The 24,469-nt window shown below is 40.9% G+C and overlaps 1 protein-coding gene across 1 annotated transcript in view; it reads right to left on the bottom strand.

Annotated features, from left to right (window-relative positions):
- Nucleotides 1-24,469, bottom strand: part of SLF2 (SMC5-SMC6 complex localization factor 2) — a 44,176-nt gene that overhangs the window by 15,043 nt on the left and 4,664 nt on the right. Inside the window, exons 2-9 of the mRNA XM_066622450.1 lie at nt 14,336-14,379; nt 11,943-12,598; nt 8,977-9,034; nt 5,557-6,482; nt 3,524-3,606; nt 1,742-1,846; nt 1,294-1,461; nt 779-881 (exon numbers count right to left, since the gene is read on the bottom strand). Coding sequence (XP_066478547.1) covers nt 779-881; nt 1,294-1,461; nt 1,742-1,846; nt 3,524-3,606; nt 5,557-6,482; nt 8,977-9,034; nt 11,943-12,598; nt 14,336-14,379 — 2,143 coding nt within the window. The remainder of the gene's footprint in view (nt 1-778; nt 882-1,293; nt 1,462-1,741; nt 1,847-3,523; nt 3,607-5,556; nt 6,483-8,976; nt 9,035-11,942; nt 12,599-14,335; nt 14,380-24,469) is intronic.

Genomic DNA, 24,469 nt, shown 5'->3' with positions numbered 1-24,469 from the left:
TACTTCAGATGCAACACAAACACCAGTAAGAGGCTCAGGGCAGATGAGAGGGCTTTTCTGAGCGCAGAAAAGCACATGCTGGAGCTCTGCTCACCGAGCCTCCTACCAATGTTTGCTGTGTCACATTCCTTGTCTCACTGCCAAGCAGCAGGTGTCCAGAGGTGTCCACAAATACCACCAACCTCAAGTACCACTGGTGGTACCTGTACCACTGGTCGAGAAACACAGATCTAGTACATTGTCAAAGCCAAGCCTCTTTCCCAGGAATAATGAATACTGGTAATTGTGGCACATTCATATAGTTGTGAAGAGGTATTCCAGTTCCTAGACAACCAATGACATCTCTGCTGGGGTAAGGAAGAAGAGACAAGCAGGTGGACTACTCAAGATGCAATGTATAACACACATAAGTGACTAGATGAAAGCATTGCTTAATAAACTCCCTCACAAGCTAGAAAGGGTTCTGTATAAATGAAGTGAAAGTAAAGAATCACTACGTATGCTAAATCTCTCCTTCCTACTACAGCAACATATTGGTAGACTGGACAATTATTAGAAAATAATGAATAAAATATTGTAAATTGAGAGAGATTTTAGCAATTTCTTGGCTTTGGCAGGAAATCACACTCTAGGAAAAGACAGGTGGGGAAAGGAAAGATTAGCATTCCAGAAACTTCCAGTTTAAGTGTGAATCAATAAAACAAAAACATTCACATATCACCTGAATTTATTACCAATTTCACCAGCCCAATGCAACACACAATTAGATGCATCTTACCTGAAACATCCACTTTAAAATGGGAACAGGGCAAGGAGAACGATGGTAAGCAGATGTAAGCAAGCCTTCAAGGATTACAAAAAGCTGCTGTGTTATTCCCGATCTGCAGAAAGGACCAACAAGAATTACTCTAGTATAGCCAAAGTTAATCTGTCCATTATAAACTCATCCAAGGGACAGGAAAAGTCCTGTGTGAAGATGGAGAGAAAGGAACTCACACCTTTGCCGACAACCTATACCCTATGATACAGTTGAAAGTATAGGACACTGTGTAAGCCAAGACAGATGCTGTAATATTCAGGCCTGCTGAAAATATCTGACAATATTTTATTCACAATTAGATAGTTAATTGAACACTACTGGTCTTACTCCCACTTTTCTGGTAGACTATTCCCAGTAGTTTTCAGGTTTTGGGAAATAGTATACAACATATACATGTTCATCTATATACAGTTGTTTTATTCATAGATGATAATACTATGACAGTTTAAGAGCCACTAAAAACACATTCTTACCCAAAAAGGTATTTTTCCATAGGATTTTGGGGATCATATCCAGAGTTCCTCAGGTCAAGATTATGCTGACTGAAGAGTTTCCCAGCATGCGCTATTTGAAATATATTTTCTCCTGGGTGCTGGTCTGGAATAGCATCACTGATTATTGAAAATCTCTCTATAAATGCTCTGCAAAACAGAATGACATTTGTAAGTAATACTTGCAGGTTTATGGGACAGTGATCCTATACATTTATCCAGACTTCATTTGAAATTAATACCACATACTACAACTAACAGATATTCAGGACAAATAATGAATTAGAATAGACCTAAAAGAGAAGTCAGTAAATGAAATTAGTTGGAAGCTAACAAAATGGCAGATTAAAATGGACAATGAGAGACTACATTTAGCTGAATTAATGCATAATTTATTAAATAAGTTCATTATTAAAATTAGAAGAGATACCTGTGTTCAGACGACAGTTCACCATCATTAGATGGTTCTTCAGATGAAAAATTTAATTCAGCTTTCTGTTTGACTTGCTGCAGCTGTCTCTCTAGTTCATCTACCCTGCAGTAGGGATAAGAATAATTGAAATCAATATGCCTGGCTTTCTGTTATAACCACACAAAGCATTTGAATATATGCCTCTCATGCCAAGCAGGTCGTATTTTCTGCAAACAGGCATATTAGGGTAGCCTATCTACTGGGGTCTGACAAGGCACCCAAGGGCAGACAGTGGGTAGTGCAATCCTAACATGCACTGGAACATGCAGGCCAGTGGGCCTGAACTGTATCCTGCACAAGTTTGGGACTGACTGTGGGCCAGCCTGGGGCAAGCAGAAAAAATTCCCCTTAGCCTGGATAACACTGCAGCAACCCCAACAGGGCTACTCAGATTTGGGCCATCTAAAGAGGTGGCACAAATCCAAGCAGCCCAGAGCTGGCCCAGGCTGCCCAGGAATGGGGCTAGGATCCAGCATAAGTGCCAGATCCTGGCCCTGTCTCCTGCTCTCTGCCTGCACGCCCACGATCCTACTCACCCCCACCCGGACCACCTCCCTCCTCCCCCACCCTCCCCACACCCCTCGCCCCAACCTCCGTGCTGACTGAGGTCAGCTGGTGCAAACTCACCCTGACCTGCGCCTGCATCAGTGCAGCGAGGCTGGCATACGTCTGTGTGCTGGCCTACCTCCCCTGAGAGTGGCGCAAAAGTGTTTTACGGCACTTTCGCAATACTCATTGGCCGGCACAAGGGACTTGCTGGCACTAAGTTTCACTGACAGCTATTTACAGTTATTTCAAAAGGACACAATTGTATCAAGTACACTCTGCATACAAGCTCCATTATGCAATGAGCCACACTATCTGGTTGTGAAAACTTAAGATACATCCTCTTTGTAACCAACCACTTACTTCGAATGAACTCTCTCATGAACTTGGAATGAATCTCTCTCCTACCCTACACTACTCAACAGATGTTGTGTAGCAGCACTATTCCAGATACCTCTCCTGGTTCTTTAAAGCAGATGTGGCAGTTCATCAGTTTCACACTGCATAAGCCCCATTATACTATAGCAACTGTTTACACAGCTTTCTCCTGGCCTTACAGGGCAGCCGAGTCAAACGAGATTCAGGACCTACCGCTAATTTTTCCTACAAAAAACAGCAAACCAAAGCCAGGACAAGTCACCTGAGAGGACTCTTCAACAATGGCAGGAAGGAGAGGATGGACGACAGGTAATACATGATAAAACATGGGCGAGAAATGCCAAGGCTAACCTCCAAACCATTTCATTTATGAGGCTGCTTATAAATCATTAATCTGAAATCTAGTGGCTACTAGGAAATCCTTTCATTAAAGCAGGCTTCTAGAACAAATGCATTGACCCTCTATAGATTTATAAAGTTCTGCTAAGCTTTGTTTAGTTTTAATGAGAAAAACTGTTTTTAAAAAATACTACATTCCATACTGCAGCTAGGAATCCTTGTTGACAGTACAATATTCATTCAATAATCCTCTATTTCAATTCTTAGTATTATTACTCTCTGAAATGTTTTTAAAGTTCACTGCTGCTTTTATTTGATTACCTGCTTTACCATGACATATATACTCCTAGGTATGTTCATCTGGCTCTTGGGACCTGGCCTATTAATCACTAGCAAAACCAGCAGTATTATGATATTACCCCATTTAAGAGTAGCTGGCATTAAAGGGCAGTAAGAGAGGTATACAGGTACACATACCTTCTAAATTCCTCCTTCTCCTTCAGGAGATGCTCCAGGCGATTCATATACAAAACTTCAGTCTCAGCAGAAGGTCTGCAAAGCTGAAGAACATAAGTATAAACAAATAAATGTTTTCATTCTGTCTACTATTGACTGTCAGCTATAGTTCCAAATTGCCATTTAGATATCTATTGAAGTAAAACACTGAAACAAGAAACAAATGTACATGGGAGAAGCTCCCAAAACACAGTTCTCAGATGTGGGATAATGAAATATCTGGAGGAAAACATGCACCTATTTTTGGAAAGACACTGCACCTATGCCTATCGTGAATGATCCAAGGGGATGTAGGCTACAAGGTGCAAGACATATGTTAACATAAATGAAATATGGGAATACTTAGCATAGTATATTCCCCTTTCCATATCACAACAACCTGAAGCCTTAATCAAAATTTACAACTGCCAAGAAGATCAACCAGGAAACACTGGTTCTGACAAATTAAGGCTGCTTCATTCATTGAAAAATTTCACACCCTTATTTATGAAGGTCATACATTTCTATTTTGTCAGGTATACATATGCTGGGAAGCTACTGCAGGGTATGAACATGTATTGATGTAGCAAAACAAGCAAGTGTTATTTTCATGTGGATAGTGAGACCATTTTCCTATATTTAAACAGAAAACAAAGATATCTTCCAGTTGAGTTGGATCCAGAAGTTATCACATACATGCAGTACAATTTCAAGCATGTCTACTTGGAAATTAACCCAGCTGAAGTCCTTGGAACTTATTCCTTATTAAGTGTGCAGTCTTAACATCTACAACTGAACTTGTAACTAATTCTTGATTATCTGCTAAAACATACTGACTTCACTTTTCATTATTCTATCTGGAAAAAGTAAGTTTCTTTTGACTGCCAGTGTTGCCCTCTCCCTCACTGTGGTTTTATTGTGCAGATGGATTCACATACACTGTATAAAAAAACTTTAACACAAAGAGAAATAGCAAATTTGTTTCACTAGAAATACTCAGGATGAAGACACAGGTATTGCTTTGTCTTTTCTGTTCTTTAATACAGTACAAGGTTCTTGGATTACACAAAGATGAACATTCTGCCACCTTTTACAGTCACTGTACCATTTACTTCATAAGTGCATTCCACTACACAAAGACATTTAGGCTGTAATCCTATGCACATTTTCCTGGGAGTAAGCTCCATTGAATACAATGACTTACTTTTGAACAGACATGTGTAGAATTGCTCTGCCCAGCTTTGTCCAAGGTTCTTCAAAGATGGAGAAATGGACACTGAACTAGAAACCTGAATGCAAGCCATCCACTCTACTGTGAGCTGTTCATATGCTATACACGTGTTCAGAAATAGCAATTTGTGGCTAAATGCGATTTATCTCAAACAGGACCATATGCTAGATGGACCATTGCTTTATTCAAGGATATCTGAATTAAAATCATGAGGGAACATGTCAGAGCTGAATGTACAGTCAAATCCAAATTGCTTTTATCAATATTTTAGGAGCCCTAAGCAACAAGAACATTCAAGACTGGATATATGTATGTCCAAGAGATTACCTCCTCCTTTGCTACTACGGCTGAAGCACAGCCTTGGTACTAGCAGCGGCCAAGAATTGGCACACCGGCTCTTCCTTCCTTAGCTCTAAAAGCTAAAGTGGTGAAAGGTATGGGTGAAAGTGGCTTCTCAGACATGCTGTAATACCTATTGGGCAAGAACTGCCAGTTTCCTGCAACACTACTTACCCTTTCTGCCAGAACCTGCCTTGACTGCATATACCAAAGCCACACATGGTATGATTGTGTATAACAAATCCCAAAAGCATTCCCTTGGGTTAGTGCTTCTTGACAATGAAAACATAGCAAAAGAGGCTCTATGAAGAGCAGGAGCGATGAACGGTAGCCACAGGGTAAGGTAAGGCCTCACCATGGCCGCATCCAGAGTGAAAATACCAGCATGCTGTGCGCTGTGGTTTGGAGACCAGTTCTAAAATAAGATGAGTTATTAGCCACTTACAAGAACATCCTGTGGTGAAGTTACAGTGTCTTGAGTATCATCATCATCATCATCATCATCAATTGTTTGTTCTGGACTTTTCACAGATGGCCTGGAAGCCTGGGCCATTATTTCTTCAAGTGGCAAGAGTACTTCATCATCACTACTGTCCAGATTGCAGTCGGAGATCGCATCCTCACTATCAGAAAGGCACCTTCTATTTGACACTGACGTTTCATGGTTGAAACCTAAACTGTTCGACTCATTTAAGACATGCAAAGACTCAATGATTTCACAATTGTTATTTTTTGATAGAAAATTGTTACAATCTCTCAGGGATAAAGGCAGTTCAGAACTGTTTTCTGAAACCAAGACAGATGTATCCCTCCAAGTATCCCTCTTTTCACTTTCTACTTTTGAAATACCATTGTGTGCAGTTGATGGAGCCAGTGGTTTATCAGACATAAGATGAGAGGGTCCCTTATGAATCCCCATTGCCAGTGTTTCAAGTAAACGATCGCCCTGAGTACAGGAAAGTAGGCTTTTTGATTCTTTGGAAAACAAGGAATTCTCATTTTCTTCAACACAAATATATCCAGTTAAAGGAAGTAAGTCACTGTCAGATGGATTGCTATCCTCTAGTTGCACATCACAACTAGGAGATATTCTGTCTTTTGAACACTCAGAATCGTGCTTTTCCAGTGAACTACCAAAATTATGTTTTTCTAACCTCTGGTCAACTGGCTTCTGTGAATTTTTCAGATCAATGTTTGAAGAGATTCTTTTACGTTTTTCAGGGCATTCTTCACATTTGAATATTCCAGGTGAAATTCTGGAATTAGAGTATTCTGGTGGATAGGTCAAGCTTTTTCTTATGCTAATAGCTTTATTAGAAGACAATCCTGAAGAAAATGCTGCCTTTGTAGCTTGTTTTGAAGAGGACTCCCCTGTAAAAGAAAGTAACATTCTTGTAGAGGGCTCAAATGGTTATATCATGCATCATAACAGGGTCCTATTTCTATCCAGTGCCTCCATTTATGGACTCACTTGCAGCATAACTGATTATAATATCAATGTAATAGGATGGTCCAAAGGAATGCCATACAGGAAATTATATGGGTTGCTATGAGGAAAAAAAATTTCACGACACAAGTTTTCATCTCATAAGCAGTTTTCATGGAACAGATTACTGCAGATACTTGCCTATAAGTTGATTTCACAGCAGGTTTTGAGCCAACAATCATGGAATTTTCTATGACCCTCAGATAAGTTGGGGGTTAAACTTAGAGGGGTGTCTGACTATAGTTTTGTCTGATTTTACCTGAGGCCAAATCCTGAAAAATAACCTACCAGTAACTGTTACCTAAGAACTGTATAGTCTCTAATTTATTATAAACATAGTAAAAGATCATAAGATACATTTTTATTCTTTTTAAATTCTGGTCTTCACCACCTTTTGTAAACACTATCAAAGTGCACTGTAAACAACATACCAGTAAAACAGTGGTTCCCAACCTGGGGTTCATGTGCCCCCAGGGACACTCAACAGGATCTTTAGGGGTACTTGAAAAAGAATTGATTAATGGCAGAAAAAGGCAGGTAGTGCTCCAGAATGCCTTGCAGGGCCAGCAAGGCAGGAAAGGAGGTAGCTAGTTTTCTGTGAAAGCCCTACCAATAGCTAGTTTTTAATCATCAAAACACTAGTAAAAAAGTAAACAGTAAAAAAGTACAGTAAAAAGGGCTGAAACATAATATGGAAAGTGATCAATCATCCAGAATTTCTCAGGACACTTCTGGTGCAAAACAGTGCAAAGGCATAGTCTTCTGTTCTTCAAACAGATAAAAAGAGAAAATACTGTGATGAATACATGAAGTATGGGTTTTCATATGGAGGAGATGAAGGCTTATATTATAAACATTTTGCTAATATGAAGGGTACAATTTATGGAAATGGGCTGCCAAGGGATATGCAAGTGAAAAAGGTTGGGAACTACTGCAAGAGAACCATGAATCAAATCCACCTTTAAGGTGCCTGGTGTGTCAAGCCAGGAGCTCTACATAACATACAACTTAGGACACATAACGGGAAGCGTGCAATTCAATTCACAGCAGAGAGATGAGCAAGTGCAGCTGCATATACTTGCAACCCTTTTTACTCAGAAGTAGACCCACTGCTTTCCATGGGTGTTATTCCTAAGTAATGGTGAACTGAATTGTAGACTGGGACTTTGTTTCAAATGGAAAGGAGGGTAACATTCTGGTGTTTAAAAAAACAGACCTCTGCCAAATGCAAGCATTTGCAAAACAGAACTGGGCTGCAGAAGCATTTGCAAAATAGAACAAGGTCTATTTTCTTGAACAGAAAAATAGAACAAGGTGCCCTTTCTCTGGAGGAGAATAAAAGTTTAACTTTGGCTGGAATTTCCCAGCAAGGTTACCATAGAAATTCATAGCCCTCTAATGATCTCTGCATGGCTTCTAATGATCAAGCAGTGCCTGACACTTGAAACACAACTGCTTGAATTGAAAACTTGGCCCTCGGAGATAAGGTGAGGTGACAATTTAAGTTTATTTATTTGGCAAAAATTTGTCACCCTGTAGGTGAGTATCTACAGTAAGTTTTTTTTTTCCTGTGTTCCATCTGTGTGCCACAGGAGAATGATGGGAAATTGCTACAGAATTCTCAGCAGTGGTGGTTCTCTCCTGGAGAAGTTTCAAACTGAGATTTATCTTAGCCCTACTCCAGAGAGAAGTTACCACAGACATTGTCTTGATTGTCAACACCAAGCAAAATTCCAAAATTTCAGAGGGACGGACGTTGGACACTTCTGGTGAATCTAGATATGTGCTGCGGGGGGGGGGGGGGGGAAGCTGGCCATACTGGCCAGGAAAAAAGTAGGAGACTTACTCTATTTAGAGACTCTGGAATCAGAAGCTAAAACACACCATCCATAACATTCAGGCATGTTTTTTCCTCCCCGCATAACATTTTTCATGACTTGCCATCATCTAGAATATCTTCAGAACATAAAAGCTCTGAACTTAACTACTGAGCTACACCAACCGGCTAGATACTACAAGGAGATAAGCCAGTGGTTCTCAAACTGGTACATCGTGACCCACTAGCTCGAGGAGTACTGTCTTTGCCTCTTCAAGGGGCGATAGTGGGTGAATGGTAGCAATGCAATCCCCAGGATTGTGCCACTGGCAGGGACACAGGGGGTTATTTTAAACCTTCTGTGTCCCTGCCAGCCTCCCTAGGATGTGGGTAGCCCCACAGAGCCCTCTGCAGGGCTCCCTGCAGCTTGTAAAAAGTTAAAAAGCCATTGTGACCCACTTCTGGAAAACACTTAGAGTGATTTTTGAACTCTGGGAGAGTTTGAGAACTGCCGAGAAGCTATCTTTCCTTCAAGTCATTCTGTATCATCTTCTTGTTTATACCTGATATAGATTCCAATGAGATTGAGCTTGACCTTTTTCGTAAGAAATCTCTGGTGTCCTACAAACAAGAGGGAGAAAATTTATTGGTATATTGCACATTTCAAGTCAGTTTCAAGTCATCTCTATTTAGGACAGTGAAAAAGGAGATTTGAAAGTGCCTTCAACATGTATGATTTACATGCTATTGCATGATTTACATGCAATTACTGCTATTTCACAAACTACCCCCCCCCCTCCAAAAAAAGAACAGGCTTCCAGCACCCTGTAACATGCATGTGGAAGCTGTAGAGAAGTCTCCAGTACTTGTCCTCCAGCTATCATTTTTAAGATGCCGCTTTGTACCATTTGTTACCAAAGGTAACAAGCATTACTGCTTGTGATGTTCACTCATGTTTAAGGCAGGGGGCATATATAAAATAAAAACATACAGAACCACCGTCACCACTTGTCTTTGCAAACACACAGGTAACAAAAGGTCAGTTTCACAGCTTGCTCCTTGCTATTTCCAACATTGCTTTTATTGGGAGGAGAAAACCCTTCTCCCTACCTCTGGTGGTAGCTACAGTAAGACAGTGTACTATACTTGATTCTACACAAAAGAGATTGTAAGAATCTGGGCCTTTAAGAGCAAACACCTAAAAACAGCTACATAAGTATTTGGGCAAATGAAAGCTTGTACTGACCAATTGATTTCTTTTTTCTTCTTTCCAAAAGTGGACATCTATATGCAGCCTTGCTACTTGACAGTAATCTACCACACTATTCCTCAAGGGGCAGGGATAGTCCAAGTTGCTTGCCTAGATCCAGCAGCAGAAATATAGCCACAGTCTCTGCACTGCCTTACTAAACATAAGGCAGTGCGCTATGGCATTCATGTGCCACTTTATCCTCCACAGAAATGAGAAAGCAAGTGTCTAACAGAGACAAGCAGGCAAATGCTACTTGACAGAGATGCACATAACTATAACCAGTGGACCTCAACAGGTGGGAAACCCTGGCCTCTGAGCAGCCCGCTTGGAGACAGGCTGTGCAGCATGGCCTTTCCCAGTTTGAAGAGACACTTGGCCAACAGACTGAGGCAAAGAAGGAAGGCCCATAGCCAGGGAGACAGACCAGGGGCAGACTGCACTTGCTCCCAGTGTGGAAGGGATTGTCACTCCCAAATCGGCCTTTTCAGCCACACTAGACGCTGTTCCAGAACCACCATTCAGAGCACAATACCATAGTGTTTCGAGACTGATGGCTGCCAACTACTAAGCATCTTGACTATAAAGTTTTAGGGAGGGAAATTGTACTTCGAATCGATATGATTTTATTAATGTTGCACTTCATATTTCATTCTTATATACCCTTCCAGACCTTGCTTTTTTCTGTATCTTACAGCTGCATGAGCTTTCTTTCCAGTAGTTGCTGGGTCAACTGCCATGGTAAAACTGTCTAATTGTGTTGAAACTCTTATCAGTGCTGAAGTATTACATCAAAGCATCCATTGTTAATGAAACAGGAGAAGATTTTGAAGACAGCACCTCACAAGAGTTGTTATGGAAATAATGCATTTGATGTTTCAGTGACATCACAAATGCTACTTTGACAAAGGGAATTTACTAACCACTTCATAGCCATGCCCTATTCATGACGTCTACCAAGTCTTGCAAAACATCTTTTCAATCTGTAGATGTAGGTTAAGTAACTAGTTTGTATGCTGTAGTTTCCAAATGTAAAGTATTTAAACACCAATATGCTAAATTGATAGTATTAGACAGAAGACTTATTTCATGAAGGAGTTTGTATTTATATTTATTTGTTTAGCAACATTAATATTTTGTTTGCCTTGGCTCATTGAAATCTAATGCTGGACATTATGCAGACAACAAGTAGTGAGTTTGAAAGTTAGTGGTATGTAGTTAAGTACACATATACATAAGCCAACTGATAATTTGCAGATACCTCCAAGCTCATGTGGATACACCCCTAACTTGAGTGTGAAGAAGAGAGGAGTTTGCAGCAGCTGCTCAAGAGATGTCCAGACTGGCAATTGTGAGTGTTAAGTTGGACATAGGAATGTGTACATAGCTGAGTTCCTATGACCAAGTTCAAGTATGCTTGGCTCAGTAGTTTTGAAAAGAATTACATTCCTGGCCTATCAACATCTTTTAGTTAGGATAGCCAACCTCCAGGTTCAGAGACATTATGTGCTTGAATACTAGTAGCAGGGGAGAAGGAAGGACTATTGCCTTATTGCCCTGCTTGTAGACTTCCAGAAAGTATATGGCTGATCACTACAGAGAACAGGGTGCTAGACAATATGGACTGTGGGTCTGATCTACCAGGGTGCTTTCCATATTAATATAGTATATTCAGGCATAGCTGCAACATATATCACACTTGGGAAGTCCATGTTGCTATTTGGTGCAAACTTTATTATAGAGCTTGTCACACAAACTCATACATAGGTAACAAATACACTTCTGGCCTCCAGACCGCTTTAAGCAGCCCTAAGAGGACCAAAGTTGGCAGAACCTGCACTAGGTCAGTTCAGAATGAAGCAGGAACTGTAGAAGGCTACAGTTGTAGTCCATGTTTTGTTTCAATGTTTTTTATTTACTGTTCTATATGATTATTTTATTTTTGTTGCACTGCATATTTCATTCTTATTTTGCATTTTGTTTTTCATTTTATTGTTTTTCTATTGTACACCACCTTGAGTGCTCCAATTAGAGGGAAAGGCAGAATATAAATCAAATAAAAGCAAGCAGTAAAGAAGTTACCCCACATCTGGCTCACCTACCTGACACCTCTTTGACTGAGTAACTGAAGGAATCTCAATCTTTTGAATACTATACAAAGTAAAATGTATGAAAGGAAAGAAGCAACAAATTCCATATACTTCTCACAACAGACAATAAATCATGCCACTAAAGAACTTCACCCTGGTTTGGTTCTTACTGCTTCTTTTAAAAACATACCTGGTCAGAAAAAGTAGGTCCCATGGTTTTATGTTCAGAGCCAAAAGCTTGCTGATTACACTGCATCTTTGTCTCCTTCTTCAGTTGTATCTCTCTGCAAAGTGTTTCTAATGATAACGGAACAGAAGGACTAACTGGACTGGATTGTAGCATCGTGGAACATACAGTTTTTTGGCACCAAGATACAAAACTCTCCTTTTTCAAACTGTCATGTTTTGATGTAAAAGTCAATTTACTCAAGCCTAAACTAGTAATGTCTGGATCCACATATTCTATTTTACATTCTCTAGTATTCTCTACTAATGGTGTTCTTGTTCGACCAAGATTTTTTTCACTTCTTTCAATGTTTCTTGCACACGGATTATCTCTTAACGTTAAGGAACAGCCAACTGAGTCAGATAGGAAGAGTTTACGAACCACAACTTTTGGATTCATAGTCTTTGTCATCACACAAGTTCCATTATCAGGACTATCCATTCTTGCCAACTTCACGCCTCTTGAAAAGGCTTCAATTATTGGGCTCCTATTTGGTGGTGGCAGAATCTTCTTCCGTCTACTCGGCTTTGGAGAAGATTTTTTTCTAAGATGCTCTGTACATGAAACAGAAAGCCCAGCTTTCCCATTTCTTTTTTCCGGAGAACACAACACAATTCGGTCTTCATTAATACATACAAAAGAAATAAAATAAAAAGTTAAATCATTCACACAATTATGGTAACATCACAGAACCAAGTGGCAATTTTTCCCTCTGAATGCCAACCAGCTATTAAATATTACAGGCAGGATGGACCTAAGATTACCTAATGCCTGAGGCAGCATGCCAAATGCTGCCCCCCTTACCTGATGATGTGCCAGCCTCTGCTCCTCCCTCTCTCGTGACCTTGCTCAGCAATTTCTTCCCCTCTACATTTCCTCTTCCTCTCTGGCCCCTTCTTCCTTTTCCAACCCAGGAAGAGAAAAGAGACGGAGCAGCAGCAGAGGCAAGTAGGCAGCCAGAGATAAGCTCCCCCACCAATGTGCTGCCTGAGCCAACTGCTTCAACTAGCCTCATGATTGGGGGATGTTTTGAGATATGTTACAAGTACCACTGGCTATTCAGATTTCAATCTACAATCTGCAACCAAGTCACTTAGTCACATTTCAGTGTCCGAACTATGTTTGGTCACATCTTCAAATTAATTGTTCTTCTGGCCTACTTCCCTATACTTTAAGTTTTACCTTGAGATAAGCAACAAGTATTCTCAAAATATTACTGCTCAGGCACAAAATGATTACCCTGAAGTGCAAATTCTCCTAGAACAAGAAACTATGGTAATGAACTTCCTGTATATACTCAGGTTTAATTCAAAATATTATTCCTTAAAATTGACCCTGAAAACAAGGGTCAACTTACACACAGGTAAATACGATCAAAAAAGCTTCTAAAAGCAGTTGCTTGGTGGTGGTGGGGAGGAAACAGGCTGAGAAGATGGACCTAGGGGGTGGGGGAAAAACAGTACAATTTTACTTACCAATAATTGTTCTGATGCAGCAACGGAAAGCCAACAAGCAAAGGGGGACATTTTACATTCTTCTCCAAACAGGAAGAGAGGTGAAAGGCTAATAACAGTCTTTATGAAGGCTGCTGCTATTGAAGTAGTGTGTTCTTCAAAAAGGCTACAACTCTGATAAGCACTTTCATCTCCTTTCCTATTTGGAGATGGAGGTATGAAGGCTCTGTTTTTTGTTTTGGCTTTCTGTTGCTGCCTCAGAACAATTACTGGTAAGTCGTTATCAAAGAATTTCATACACTCCTAAGTTTTATCCTTGAATTATCCACAGCTCATAGCAAATGCTATGATTTTTGGCTGAAAACTTGCTCTCAACTTATCCATGAGATAGACTTATACACGAGTATATAGGGCAAGTAATTAGAAGCCTGAGGTATTTTTCTGTCTTATATTTGAGTGTCACAGCAACTGTACAGTACAAACTGAAGTCCCACACTAACACCTATTGATTAGAAGCCTGATGGCTCCGAGCCAAAGTTCCCAAACTATTATTTGGGAATTGATAAGGAGCACAAAACACTCAAGGAATGTATGATGCCATTTCATTCCTTGAGATTTCATCTCTAAGCATGCAGCTTAACTATTCCTTGCCTGGTGAACAGGAAACCTGGTCCAATGCATTCACAGTAATTCCCCACTGTGCTATGTATACTAGCATGTACAGGATACATAGTAATTTCCCACTGCACTTTAAACATGAGCAGCAGTTTCCAAACATACAAGGTACCACAAAATTTCCACAAATATAGGTGCCCTTATTAGTTGTAAGAAACCTGTCATGGGTGAAAAGGCCCTTAATGTAATGCAGAAGAACTTAAAACTTTTCAGACAAGATCTGCTTACCTGGTTTTGGAGTTGGTTTGAAGTAGTCAGTAATACACTGGTTCCTATAAAGAAAAAAAAGTTTAAAATAGAATATGTACTATCATACTTTACTTACAAATCAATTGATTGGCCAATTCAAAACAGATCAATTTGCTAAGGTATAACGTTTTAGCAGATGAGATTTTATTTCAACTAATTTTGTACTTTACGGCGGTCACGCTGTTTGACAAGTGTACCCCTAGTCAAGTTGAAGATGAGACAGCACCACACTAATGTTGACTACAATCTTTCCCCCTAGTCTTCTAAGATAAAAACATAAGGCAGTAGTATAGCACTGAAGAGGCAGGCAGAGGTTTAGCAGACCACACACTATGCCACAGCTATGTCTGTTGAAATCACAGCTTCTGTCTACACATGCTAGACTCCATGCCACGGAATGGCCATCCACGCTGCATCTCCTCACAAGTAGTGTTCACTGTATCCCTCCTAATACTTGGTATACTTGGCAGGTCAGACCCTCTAGGGCAGCAGCATACCCAGTGTTTCCCAAACTTTAATAGTGAGAGATAATTTCTCTCAAGTTGGAAGCACACGTTGGTTCCAACCAAAAAACGAAGCAAAGTGAGAATTAGCTACATCCAGAAGAGCGCACTCTGTACATCACTGAATATATCTCCAAACTGGAATGGACAAGTTGGGAGTAATAACTCAAAGCAGAATTAACTGTCTTTCTAGAAAGTTGCTCTCCATTTCTTTGTACAGCTTTAATGCTCTGATCTGGTCAGACTGGCAAGTCATTTGGCTTTCTCTCTGAACCAGAATGACTAAGAGCCCAGTCCTATGGGTTTGAGCCAGTCCAGGGTGGGCAGGACAAGGGGAAAGACCAGCCCGGTGAGGGGGTGGGACCAACAAAGGCCTCCTCTGCCTGATCCCATGCCAAGCTGCTAAGTCTGACATGGGGCTGCGACACTAAAATAGGTGGTGCAGACTCAGGTAGCCCCATTGCTAGGGCCAGGGCTTTACTGGCAATGAGACCTCCAGCAGCCTTTTGGCCCCACTGGATACAGCAGTAGACATTTTGGTGCTGCTGTACCAGGCACTGCCAGGGAGGATAGAACTGGGACAATAAGTGATCCAAACACATACAATGTAGCACAATGCAGCACAATCATCAAACCCCAGCAGAGGTTGACTGCATAGAGACAATGCCAAAGCAATGAGTCACACAGTAGGCAGCCTCCTCCATGGTCACATGAGTCTATTTTACTAATTTATTTCCAGTGGTATATTAGCAGTTCTCCCATTGCACATAGTATGTCTTGTCACATTACTGGTCTAAGCTCTTTCACCATAAAAAGCACATCAATTATAAAAACTCAGTGAAAATCTGGTTCAACAGTATACTCCTGTGGATGAAAGCTGAGTCAGCAGAATACAGTATACAGCATCATATATACTCAGGATTATTGTAGCAATGAGTTCAATTGAGTATTGAAACATTCAGGCTTATGTAAAAATAAGAAAGCATACAACTGTGGAATGTTCTAAATACTCAGAGGAAAAGGTGGAACACAATTAATACACACAAAACAAAGACATGACAAAACAGCATACAATATATGGGAATAATCTAAAAATAAAGCATGGAATAATTACCAAAGAAATCAATACAAACTCAATAAAAGATAAAATAAGAAAATTAGCAATAATTTAACATAACAAACAAAAGACAAATACTACAATGTAGAAAGGTCTGCCCAACTTCTCCAGCCCAATTCAAAGCCAAAAGCATGTTAATCCCAGGCTGCCATCCCAAACAAACCCCTAGTGAGCACCTGTTTTAAGAAAACATGCACAGAACTGCACTATAAGTTCCCAAATTGAACACAAGCGAAATGCCTGAGTAAGCCAAAGAAAACAAACACATTCACAGCTATCAGACTTACTTGAAATTCTCAGAACTGATTTGGGGAAATTGAAAAAGGTCTCCTGAAGAATATAATAACTAGCAAAAAATCTCCCTCTTAGAGAGCAAAAGAGTCAACCAAGTTTTAACATCTGAGAACCATGTATTTTAGATATTGGTCCAAGACTTCCTACAAAAATATGTAATTACTATTATGTCTTAAAACATTAAGAACAGCCATCTTATTTGAGAATATTTTTTCCTAGTAAAGACTATTTGTTAGAATAAGAATTGAAAACTCATACATTTAGCCCTCTTAAGGCCACTGAATATGGAATATACAAATACAGTATCCTAATATCTTAGATAACCATGTGTTTCATACAACAAATATCAAGATATAAAGTTCAAGGACAAGAAAATCAGCTATAGCCCTCTCAATTTCAAACACACTGAACTAAAAATGTATTTGAGCTACTTTCTTAACTAATTTTCTGACAAGAGAATACACACCATCTTCTAGCAACATTAAAGTTACTGCTACTTTAAACCCTTGAGTCACTAGGAAGGGAAGTCTACCTATCACACTGTTCCAAAGATATTTCTTAGATAAACATAAATATCTGTTTGTATAATGTTTGCTATATTCTGCCACACAGTTAAAGAGTCAAAGCACAAGAAACTCACCTAATTCTCCATGACTGCCCTTGATCAACTGAAAGTACAGAACGCATGGTCTCAAAAGAACATTTTTCACAAGACTTTGCATCAGCCATTACATGCAAAGTTAGTTTCACTTAACTAGCCAGGAAGTGGTGTGCATGCAAAGACAAGATTATTTTTCCATACTGCATATCATAGTCTGTTACCAGCTTTGGAAAATTCAATACAGTACAGTATTTGTATATCCTTTAACAAAAGCTTATTTCTAGTTCCAAATATAAATTTACCTACATTATTTTCTCTTTCAAGGCGGTCCTAAAACAAGGGGAATTAAGAACACAACACTGTGTAATATTGCATGCCAGAGCTTGGAGTCAGTTCCATTACTGAAGAAACTGGGTTTAAGTTTTAATCTGGGGTAAGATTTCTCTCAGCAGCAGTTCCCATCGAGGTTCAAGACATGTTAGCACATGCTATCATTTCCATACAAGCTGGCATCCGATTTTGCTAACAGGCAAAGTGACTACTGCACTAACAAAGATTGCATTTGCTGCTATACATTGGCATCCTTCAGTCTCTGAAGACTATGGTATCGCGCTCTGAAAAGTGGTTCTGGAACAGAGTGTCCTCTCCAGTGCGCTAAGCCTGGGTAAAGTAGATATGGAGGATAGACTGTTTCCCATGCAGCAAATCACCCCTCTCCACGTCGCTGAAATGGTCCAATGGAAAGGCAGAAGCCAATACGGTTGGTTTTTTTGGCCAGAAGAAAATTGCCCCTCTGAAGTCTGCCGCAGGCAAGGTCATCCAGAATCAGGCGCAGCAGATGGAATGCTGGGTGCAGCACTACTCTGAGCTATATTTCAGAGAAAATGAGGTCACCAAAGAAGCACTGAACAACATTGAGTGCGTGCCTGTGCTGGAAGAGCTTGACAGTGAACCAACCCTAGAAGAACTTCACGTGGCCCTGGACTCCCTTGCCTTTGGCAAGGCACCTGGAAAAGACAGCATCCCTGCTGAAGTCCTAAAGTGCTGCAAAGAGATCATCGTCACTGAGCTGCATGAAATCCTCTGTCTTTGCTGGAGAGAAGGTGGAGTACCTCAAGACATGAGGGATGCAAACATCATCACGCTGTACAAAAACAAAGGTGACAGGGGTGACTGCAACAACTACCGCGGCATCTCTCTCCTTAGCATTGTAGGAAAGCTGTTTGCCCGAGTTGCACTAAAGAGGCTCCAGGTACTTGCAGAGAGCGTCTATCCAGAATTGCAGTGTGGATTCCGAGCCAACAGGTCCACCACTGATATGGTACTCTCCCTTAGACAACTGCAGGAGAAATGCAGGGAACAACGACAGCCACTCTTTATAGCCCTCATAGATCTCACAAAGGCTTTTGACCTGGTCAGCAGAGACGGCCTCTTCGAGATTCTCCCCAAGATTGGATGTCCACCCAGGCTCCTCAGCATCATCAGATCTTTCCACAAGGACATGAAGGGCACTGTTGTCTTCAATGGCTCCACATCAGACCCCTTTGACATCCGAAGCGGAGTGAAGCAGGGCTGTGTTCTTGCACCAACCTTGTTTGGGATTTTCTTCGCTGTCCTGCTGAAGCAGGCCTTTGGAACTGCAACAGAAGGCATCTATCTCCGGACCAGATCAGACAGAAAGCTCTTCAACCTCTCCAGACTGAGAGCAAAGTCCAAAGTCCAGCTGAAATGTCTGCATGACTTCCTCTTTGCCGACGATGCAGCTATCACTACCCACTCCGCCAAAGATCTCCAGCAGCTTATGGATCGTTTTAGCAAGGCCTGCCAAGATTTTGGACTGACAATCAGCCTGAAGAAAACACAGGTCATGGTTCAGGATGTGGACTCACCTCCCTGCATTACAATCTCTGAGCATGAACTGGAGGTTGTCCATGACTTTGTGTACCTTGGCTCAACGATCTCCGACATTCTCTCTCTCGATACAGAGCTAAACAAGTCCATCGGTTCCAGAACCACCATTCAGAGCGCAATACCAGAGTCTTTTGAGACTGAAGGTTGCCAACAATAAATACGGTTGGTTCCAGCGGCGTCACAGGAGTTGCCAGAACGTGACTGTGTTCAGCCATGAACTGCCTCAGGGACTCTGGCTCCGGATTTTGCCTCATGAAGACTTTTCCGTAACTGGATCTAGCCACAAGGCAGTGGAGGTTTGGGATCAGAGTTTTCCTTCTCTCAGATGAGCTGCCTTCCCAGGCTAACGAGTCCCATCTACCCAGTGGCTGTTTAGTTGCCTCTTACGACAAGTACAGCCAAACTGAGGGCCTATTCTTATCTCCAGCCCCCAGGGAGGGGGCATTTGCTGCTATAAGCTACTCTGAAAAAGCCAGCCACTGGGTATTTATACAAAGTATAAAATTGTATATGGTTGTGTTGGTCCATTATAAGAAAAAAGTCCAAAATGTAGGGCAATGTCTTTTGAGGACCAATCAAGGAGAAACAGGAAACTTTTGACTTCTACAGAACTCTTCAACAGGCACATTGTAAGCAAAAGGGAGAGGGCATGTTGCAGGAGTCCCAAAAGTCTACAGCTTGAAAACTGAAAAAAAATGGACTGTAGGAGACCAGTCTCTGAAAGTGTGAAGCGGTTTGGAAAAACACAAAGGAAGTACATAAGAACATAAGAACATAAGAACAGCCCCACTGGATCAGGCCATAGGCCCATCTAGTCCAGCTTCCTGTATCTCACAGCGGCCCACCAAATGCCCCAGGGAGCACACCAGATAACAAGAGACCTCATCCTGGTGCTCTCCCCTACATCTGGCATTCTGACTTAACCCATTTCTAAAATCAGGAGGTTGCGCATACACATCATGGCTTGTACCCCATAATGGATTTTTCCTCCAGAAACTCGTCCAATCCCCTTTTAAAGTAAACTTTCATACTTTCCAAGGAATTGGAGTGTAAACTTGTTTTAACTTCCTTTGCCTAAACAGCCCTGCATGCACATAGAAACCATCTCACGCCTTTCAGAAACTGATTCAAGTCTAAAAAATAAAAAAAACCATCTAAAGTCCATCTTTAGACATCAGAGGCAGGAAGTATGACAACATGCCCCTGTTCTTTTGCTTACAATTTGCCTAATGAAATGTTCTCAAAAGATCACTGGTTTTCTGTTACTTTTGGGTTGGCCTTGATAAAGACATTACCCTACTTTACAATGTGGACTCAACATACAAGAGGTTTTAAAATAAGCAGCACGAGGGAAACATTACAAACCAGGGATGAAACATCAGTGTCAAAAATCAGCAGGAGCCTTCTGGAGTGTGAACTGATAGTCCTCAAGCTCCAAAGTGGAAGAAGAAGGGACAATATTATACTTTCAAGTCTCAACATTGCTGCAGTGTAAACTCTGGGTAATTTTACCAGTGCAACTCCGTGTGTACACTTCTGAAGAATTATTCCGGTTTCAACACAGTACAAAGAATAGTATTTGAGAAGAAAAATTGGTCATCTTTCCCCCTGCCCTGCTGCTTTTGTAACAGTGCTTCCTACTAATGCACTGGGCTGTTTCTAAGTGGCCTCTCCTATTTGTGAGGCTTTCTGGTTAGGTCTCTTGACAATCTGCCCTCCATCCCACTCGAACTCTGGTTCAAATTCTGCCCCAGTCTCTACTTTCAGACCTTTGGAAACCCAGCTGATAGAATTAAGTGTCATCTGTAAAAGGTAACGTACAAAGAAGCTTACTGCTAAAGCCAGCCTTCTCACCAAATGAAAGTCATTTGTTTGACATTTCAAGAAGGAGCTATTAAGTTAAACTCAATCATCACCTTTCCAAATGGAAGGCTTAACTTGCCATAACATCTAAAACATTTGCCAAGGACAAATCAGCATAAGCTTGTTACTTCTGTGCTAAAGTAGCAACAGTGATTTATGAGTCAGCATTTTTGTCGAACAATGGTTCTCAAAGTCCTCCATGGGCGGAGGGGACCATATGAGTCTTTGCATGGGCAGGGCTGCAGTAGACAGGATCCCCGGGATCACACAGCTGCTGGCAAAGAAGGGTTTTGTTTTTTTTAAAACTTATAGGCAGGTTGCGCCAGCCTTTACGGGGTGCAGGGAGCCCCATGGAGTCCTCCACGGGGTTCCCCAAGCCTCTGGTTCACTAAAAACAGCAATCAAAATCAACTTCCAGTTTTCAATCACATAACCAAAGTGGTTTTCAATCCCTATTTTTAGTGAACTGGAGGCTTGGGGAACCCTGAAGAGCCTTCTCCCACAGAGGCTGGTGCAACCTGCCTGTAGGTTAAAAAAGAACCCTTCTGTCCCAGCAGTGGCAAAATCTTGGGGATCACATCGCTGCCTTCCACCCGTCCCGCACTTATAGGGACATAGGCCACAGCTTCCAACTCTGGTGGATCATAACCCACCAGTCTGGGAACTGCTGGCCTAGAACAAAAGGCCACAATCTGACAAAGTACTGCAGTAATTCTGAAACCACTGCCAGAACATTTCATAGCCCAATCCTAAACGTGTCTACTCAGAAGTCACATTATAGTCAATGGGGCTTAATCCCAGGTAGGTGTGGATAGGATTGCAGCCTCAGATTCTTAGGTAACTTGGCAGTCAACTTATTATTTTTCAGAAAAGAACTTTAAAGAGAGACTAGTGAAACTGCTAAACTAACATTTATCAACAGCTTTGATTGCATTTAAGACACAAACAGGAGCAAAATCTTTAAGCATTACAGGTGATAAATTGGCATATTAAAGCTAGGAAGCTTGCATTTCAACAGTTACTGTGGTTGTGAAAGGTAACTGTGCCAACTGTACAATGGTAATACAGGGACCTTGATATCCACTGATTTGACTTACCACTGATACTGGGGTTCACAAGGAAAAAAGCACCAAAGTCTCATTTCCTACCGTAGCGCTGTTAAACCGCACTGTTTGCAAGCTTCTGAGGGTTAAGGATATCTTTAAAGACCCACTTCCAGATTTCTTGCTCCTCCATTATCACCTCAGAATGCATTGTTTGAATGCAGATACCGCATCCAGCCATTACATAGGGTGAATAATGGAATCTAATTGAATAATTTCATTCCATTATTTGCCCTGCCCAGTGGCTAAATGTGGTATAACATCTATACTAATACAATGGAGCAGCCATTTTCAACCTTTTTCAGCTCACGGCACATTGACAGGGCACTAAAGTTGTCAAGGCACACTATTAGTTTTTAATTACATTATTATGTTACAATTAATTTAATTAATATAACTAAGGGCACAAGCCTAACCAGGTCTAGTCAGAAGTAAGTCCTATTTTGTTCAATTGGGCTTACTCTCAGGAAAGTGTGGTTAGGACTGCAGCCTTATATCATTACATGACAAGGAAAGAAATTCCCAAGAAGCAGCAGCTGCTGCTGCCTGACTCCTTTGCCACACGGCACACCTGAAGCAACCTCACGGCACACCAGTATGCCACAGCATAGCTGTTGAAAACCGCTGCAATGGAGGAACAAGAAGCCTGGAAGTGGGTCTTTAAGCTATTTTTCCACTGGCTTGGTATCCACATTTTTTATCCATTGGGAGTTCCAGAAAGGAACCCCAGTCGATAACGAGGCATGAACCGTACCTCCAACAATACCGCTTTCTTTACCACTTTTTCCTGGGTATAACTGACATCTACTGGAGCCAACAGGAGCAGTGTATTCCAGCTAGCAAAAACCAAATCGTGCCAGTTTCCTGCCTTATCTTTAAGAATGTTTTCCACTGCACTGTTTCAGACAGCACTAGACTTTGCAGAAATGTACTGCCAGCGTTAGGGAGATGTTACTGCATACATTTTAACATTTGCAATAAAGTATCACAGACTGTAACTCTTCATTTCAAGGTCTGTTTATAGGGAGGGTGGCAGGTGTACAAGCGCACACACAGAGACCACCACCACCACTTCATGCATCTCCAGTGGGCTGTAGTTTATGATATATTAATCCATTACCTTAAAGTACCACAAAACTCTTAACTTGTTTGGGGCTTCAACTTCTTTTTCAAATTAAAAAAGGCACAGAGCCTGATCACATACAGAATACTTTTCTTATGGGAAGAAATACTATTGTGCATGGTTGGATCATGGTGGACTGCGAAATCTCATACCTACACCTTCTACCACCTGACAGAGGGCAAAAGACTCAGATTCTACTCCCAATTCACTGGTTTGCACAGCTACCAATAGGCCAATATAACTATGCAGTTTCATGAAAATATGTTTGATAATAGTGTGAGCTAGTTTAATACTAAAGAGGCAAAACTCTATGCACTAGCACTGTGAACATACTATATTTTCCATTTACAACACACAGCTTTCACATGTGTGAAAATTCTAACCAAGAGAGAATATTTCATCAGTCACAGTTTTCCACAATGTTAGAGTCTGGGTTCTAGGCCAGGTCTATACATTTGGTGACCTATCAAGCTGAAAACAGCCAATCAGGAACTCAAACAACCTACTGTTCCTTCTGTCTGCCTGGGACTGTACATGGCTGGCAGACTGTGTTCAGCTTGGCAAATCAGCTCTGTTCAAGGCATTTGAAGTTGTAGTACTCAGCATTCTTACTAGAAAGTTAACTCCACTGAAAAAATGAAACTATTTTGAGCAAGAGTTATAGTGCTGATGGCAAGGCTGCAATTCTACCACAACTACTTTGAAATAAGTCCCTATGGAAGTGAGGAAAATAATGCAATTTGCTCTCAAATTAGCATGCAAGGGATTGCATCCCAAATCTTACTTCTGCCAACTAGGTCAGAACTTTGAAAGCTAACAGAGGGTATTTTGTTTTTGGTATACCCAAGAGTTCAAGATCTGAGAGAAAAGCAAGAAACCCTCTCTCATGGTGGAAATTTCACATTAGAGAACCAAATACATAGCCACATACTACATGCAACAATAAAAGCTGTGGTACCACGACATTGCATTCTGCTACATTTCATCTCCAGCATACTTCACTGTTCTCTCAGCTTTAGAGAACAATGGCAAGCAGAAGAGAGCACCATACACATTTATGGTGCTATGATAAATAAAGATCACTCTCTTCTGACACAAGCTAGACAGGCAAGAAGACTCTTCCACTGTTCCTTCCTCAACTTTTTTCCTTTGAGGAAAATATATCACAAACTAAAGTGCTTGGTCAAGCAATGTGTACACAATGTGAATTACAATGTGAATGTGTACACAATGTGGTCAAGCAATGTGTACGCAATGTGCCTGATTTGAGGAGCTGGAATATGATCAGCTAGCCAATGTATGCAACTGGAAGTGTACTGGGATAAAACGTAACTTGAATATTCTAATGGGCTCTGAGTTGCTGAGAGTCTATCACTGCTTTCTTGATTCTTCTGAACTGACCATTACTTGTGGGTATAGTTAACACACTGAAAAGATCAATCCATCATACTGCTACTGTGAAAAAAGCAACTGTTGGGAATCTAGAAAATCCTGAAAAAACAACACAAGTATGACAATGGCATACAAGTCTAATCTAAGCTACATTAATAAAACTGGGTATGGTACTAGTCACTTAATTTTAACACCTGAAAAGATAA

This window comes from Tiliqua scincoides, chromosome 3, assembly GCF_035046505.1.
Source record: "Tiliqua scincoides isolate rTilSci1 chromosome 3, rTilSci1.hap2, whole genome shotgun sequence".
Lineage (NCBI taxonomy): Eukaryota > Metazoa > Chordata > Lepidosauria > Squamata > Scincidae > Tiliqua > Tiliqua scincoides.
Note: the sequence above shows the minus strand (reverse complement) of the source record. Positions and strands in the feature narration are given on the sequence as shown.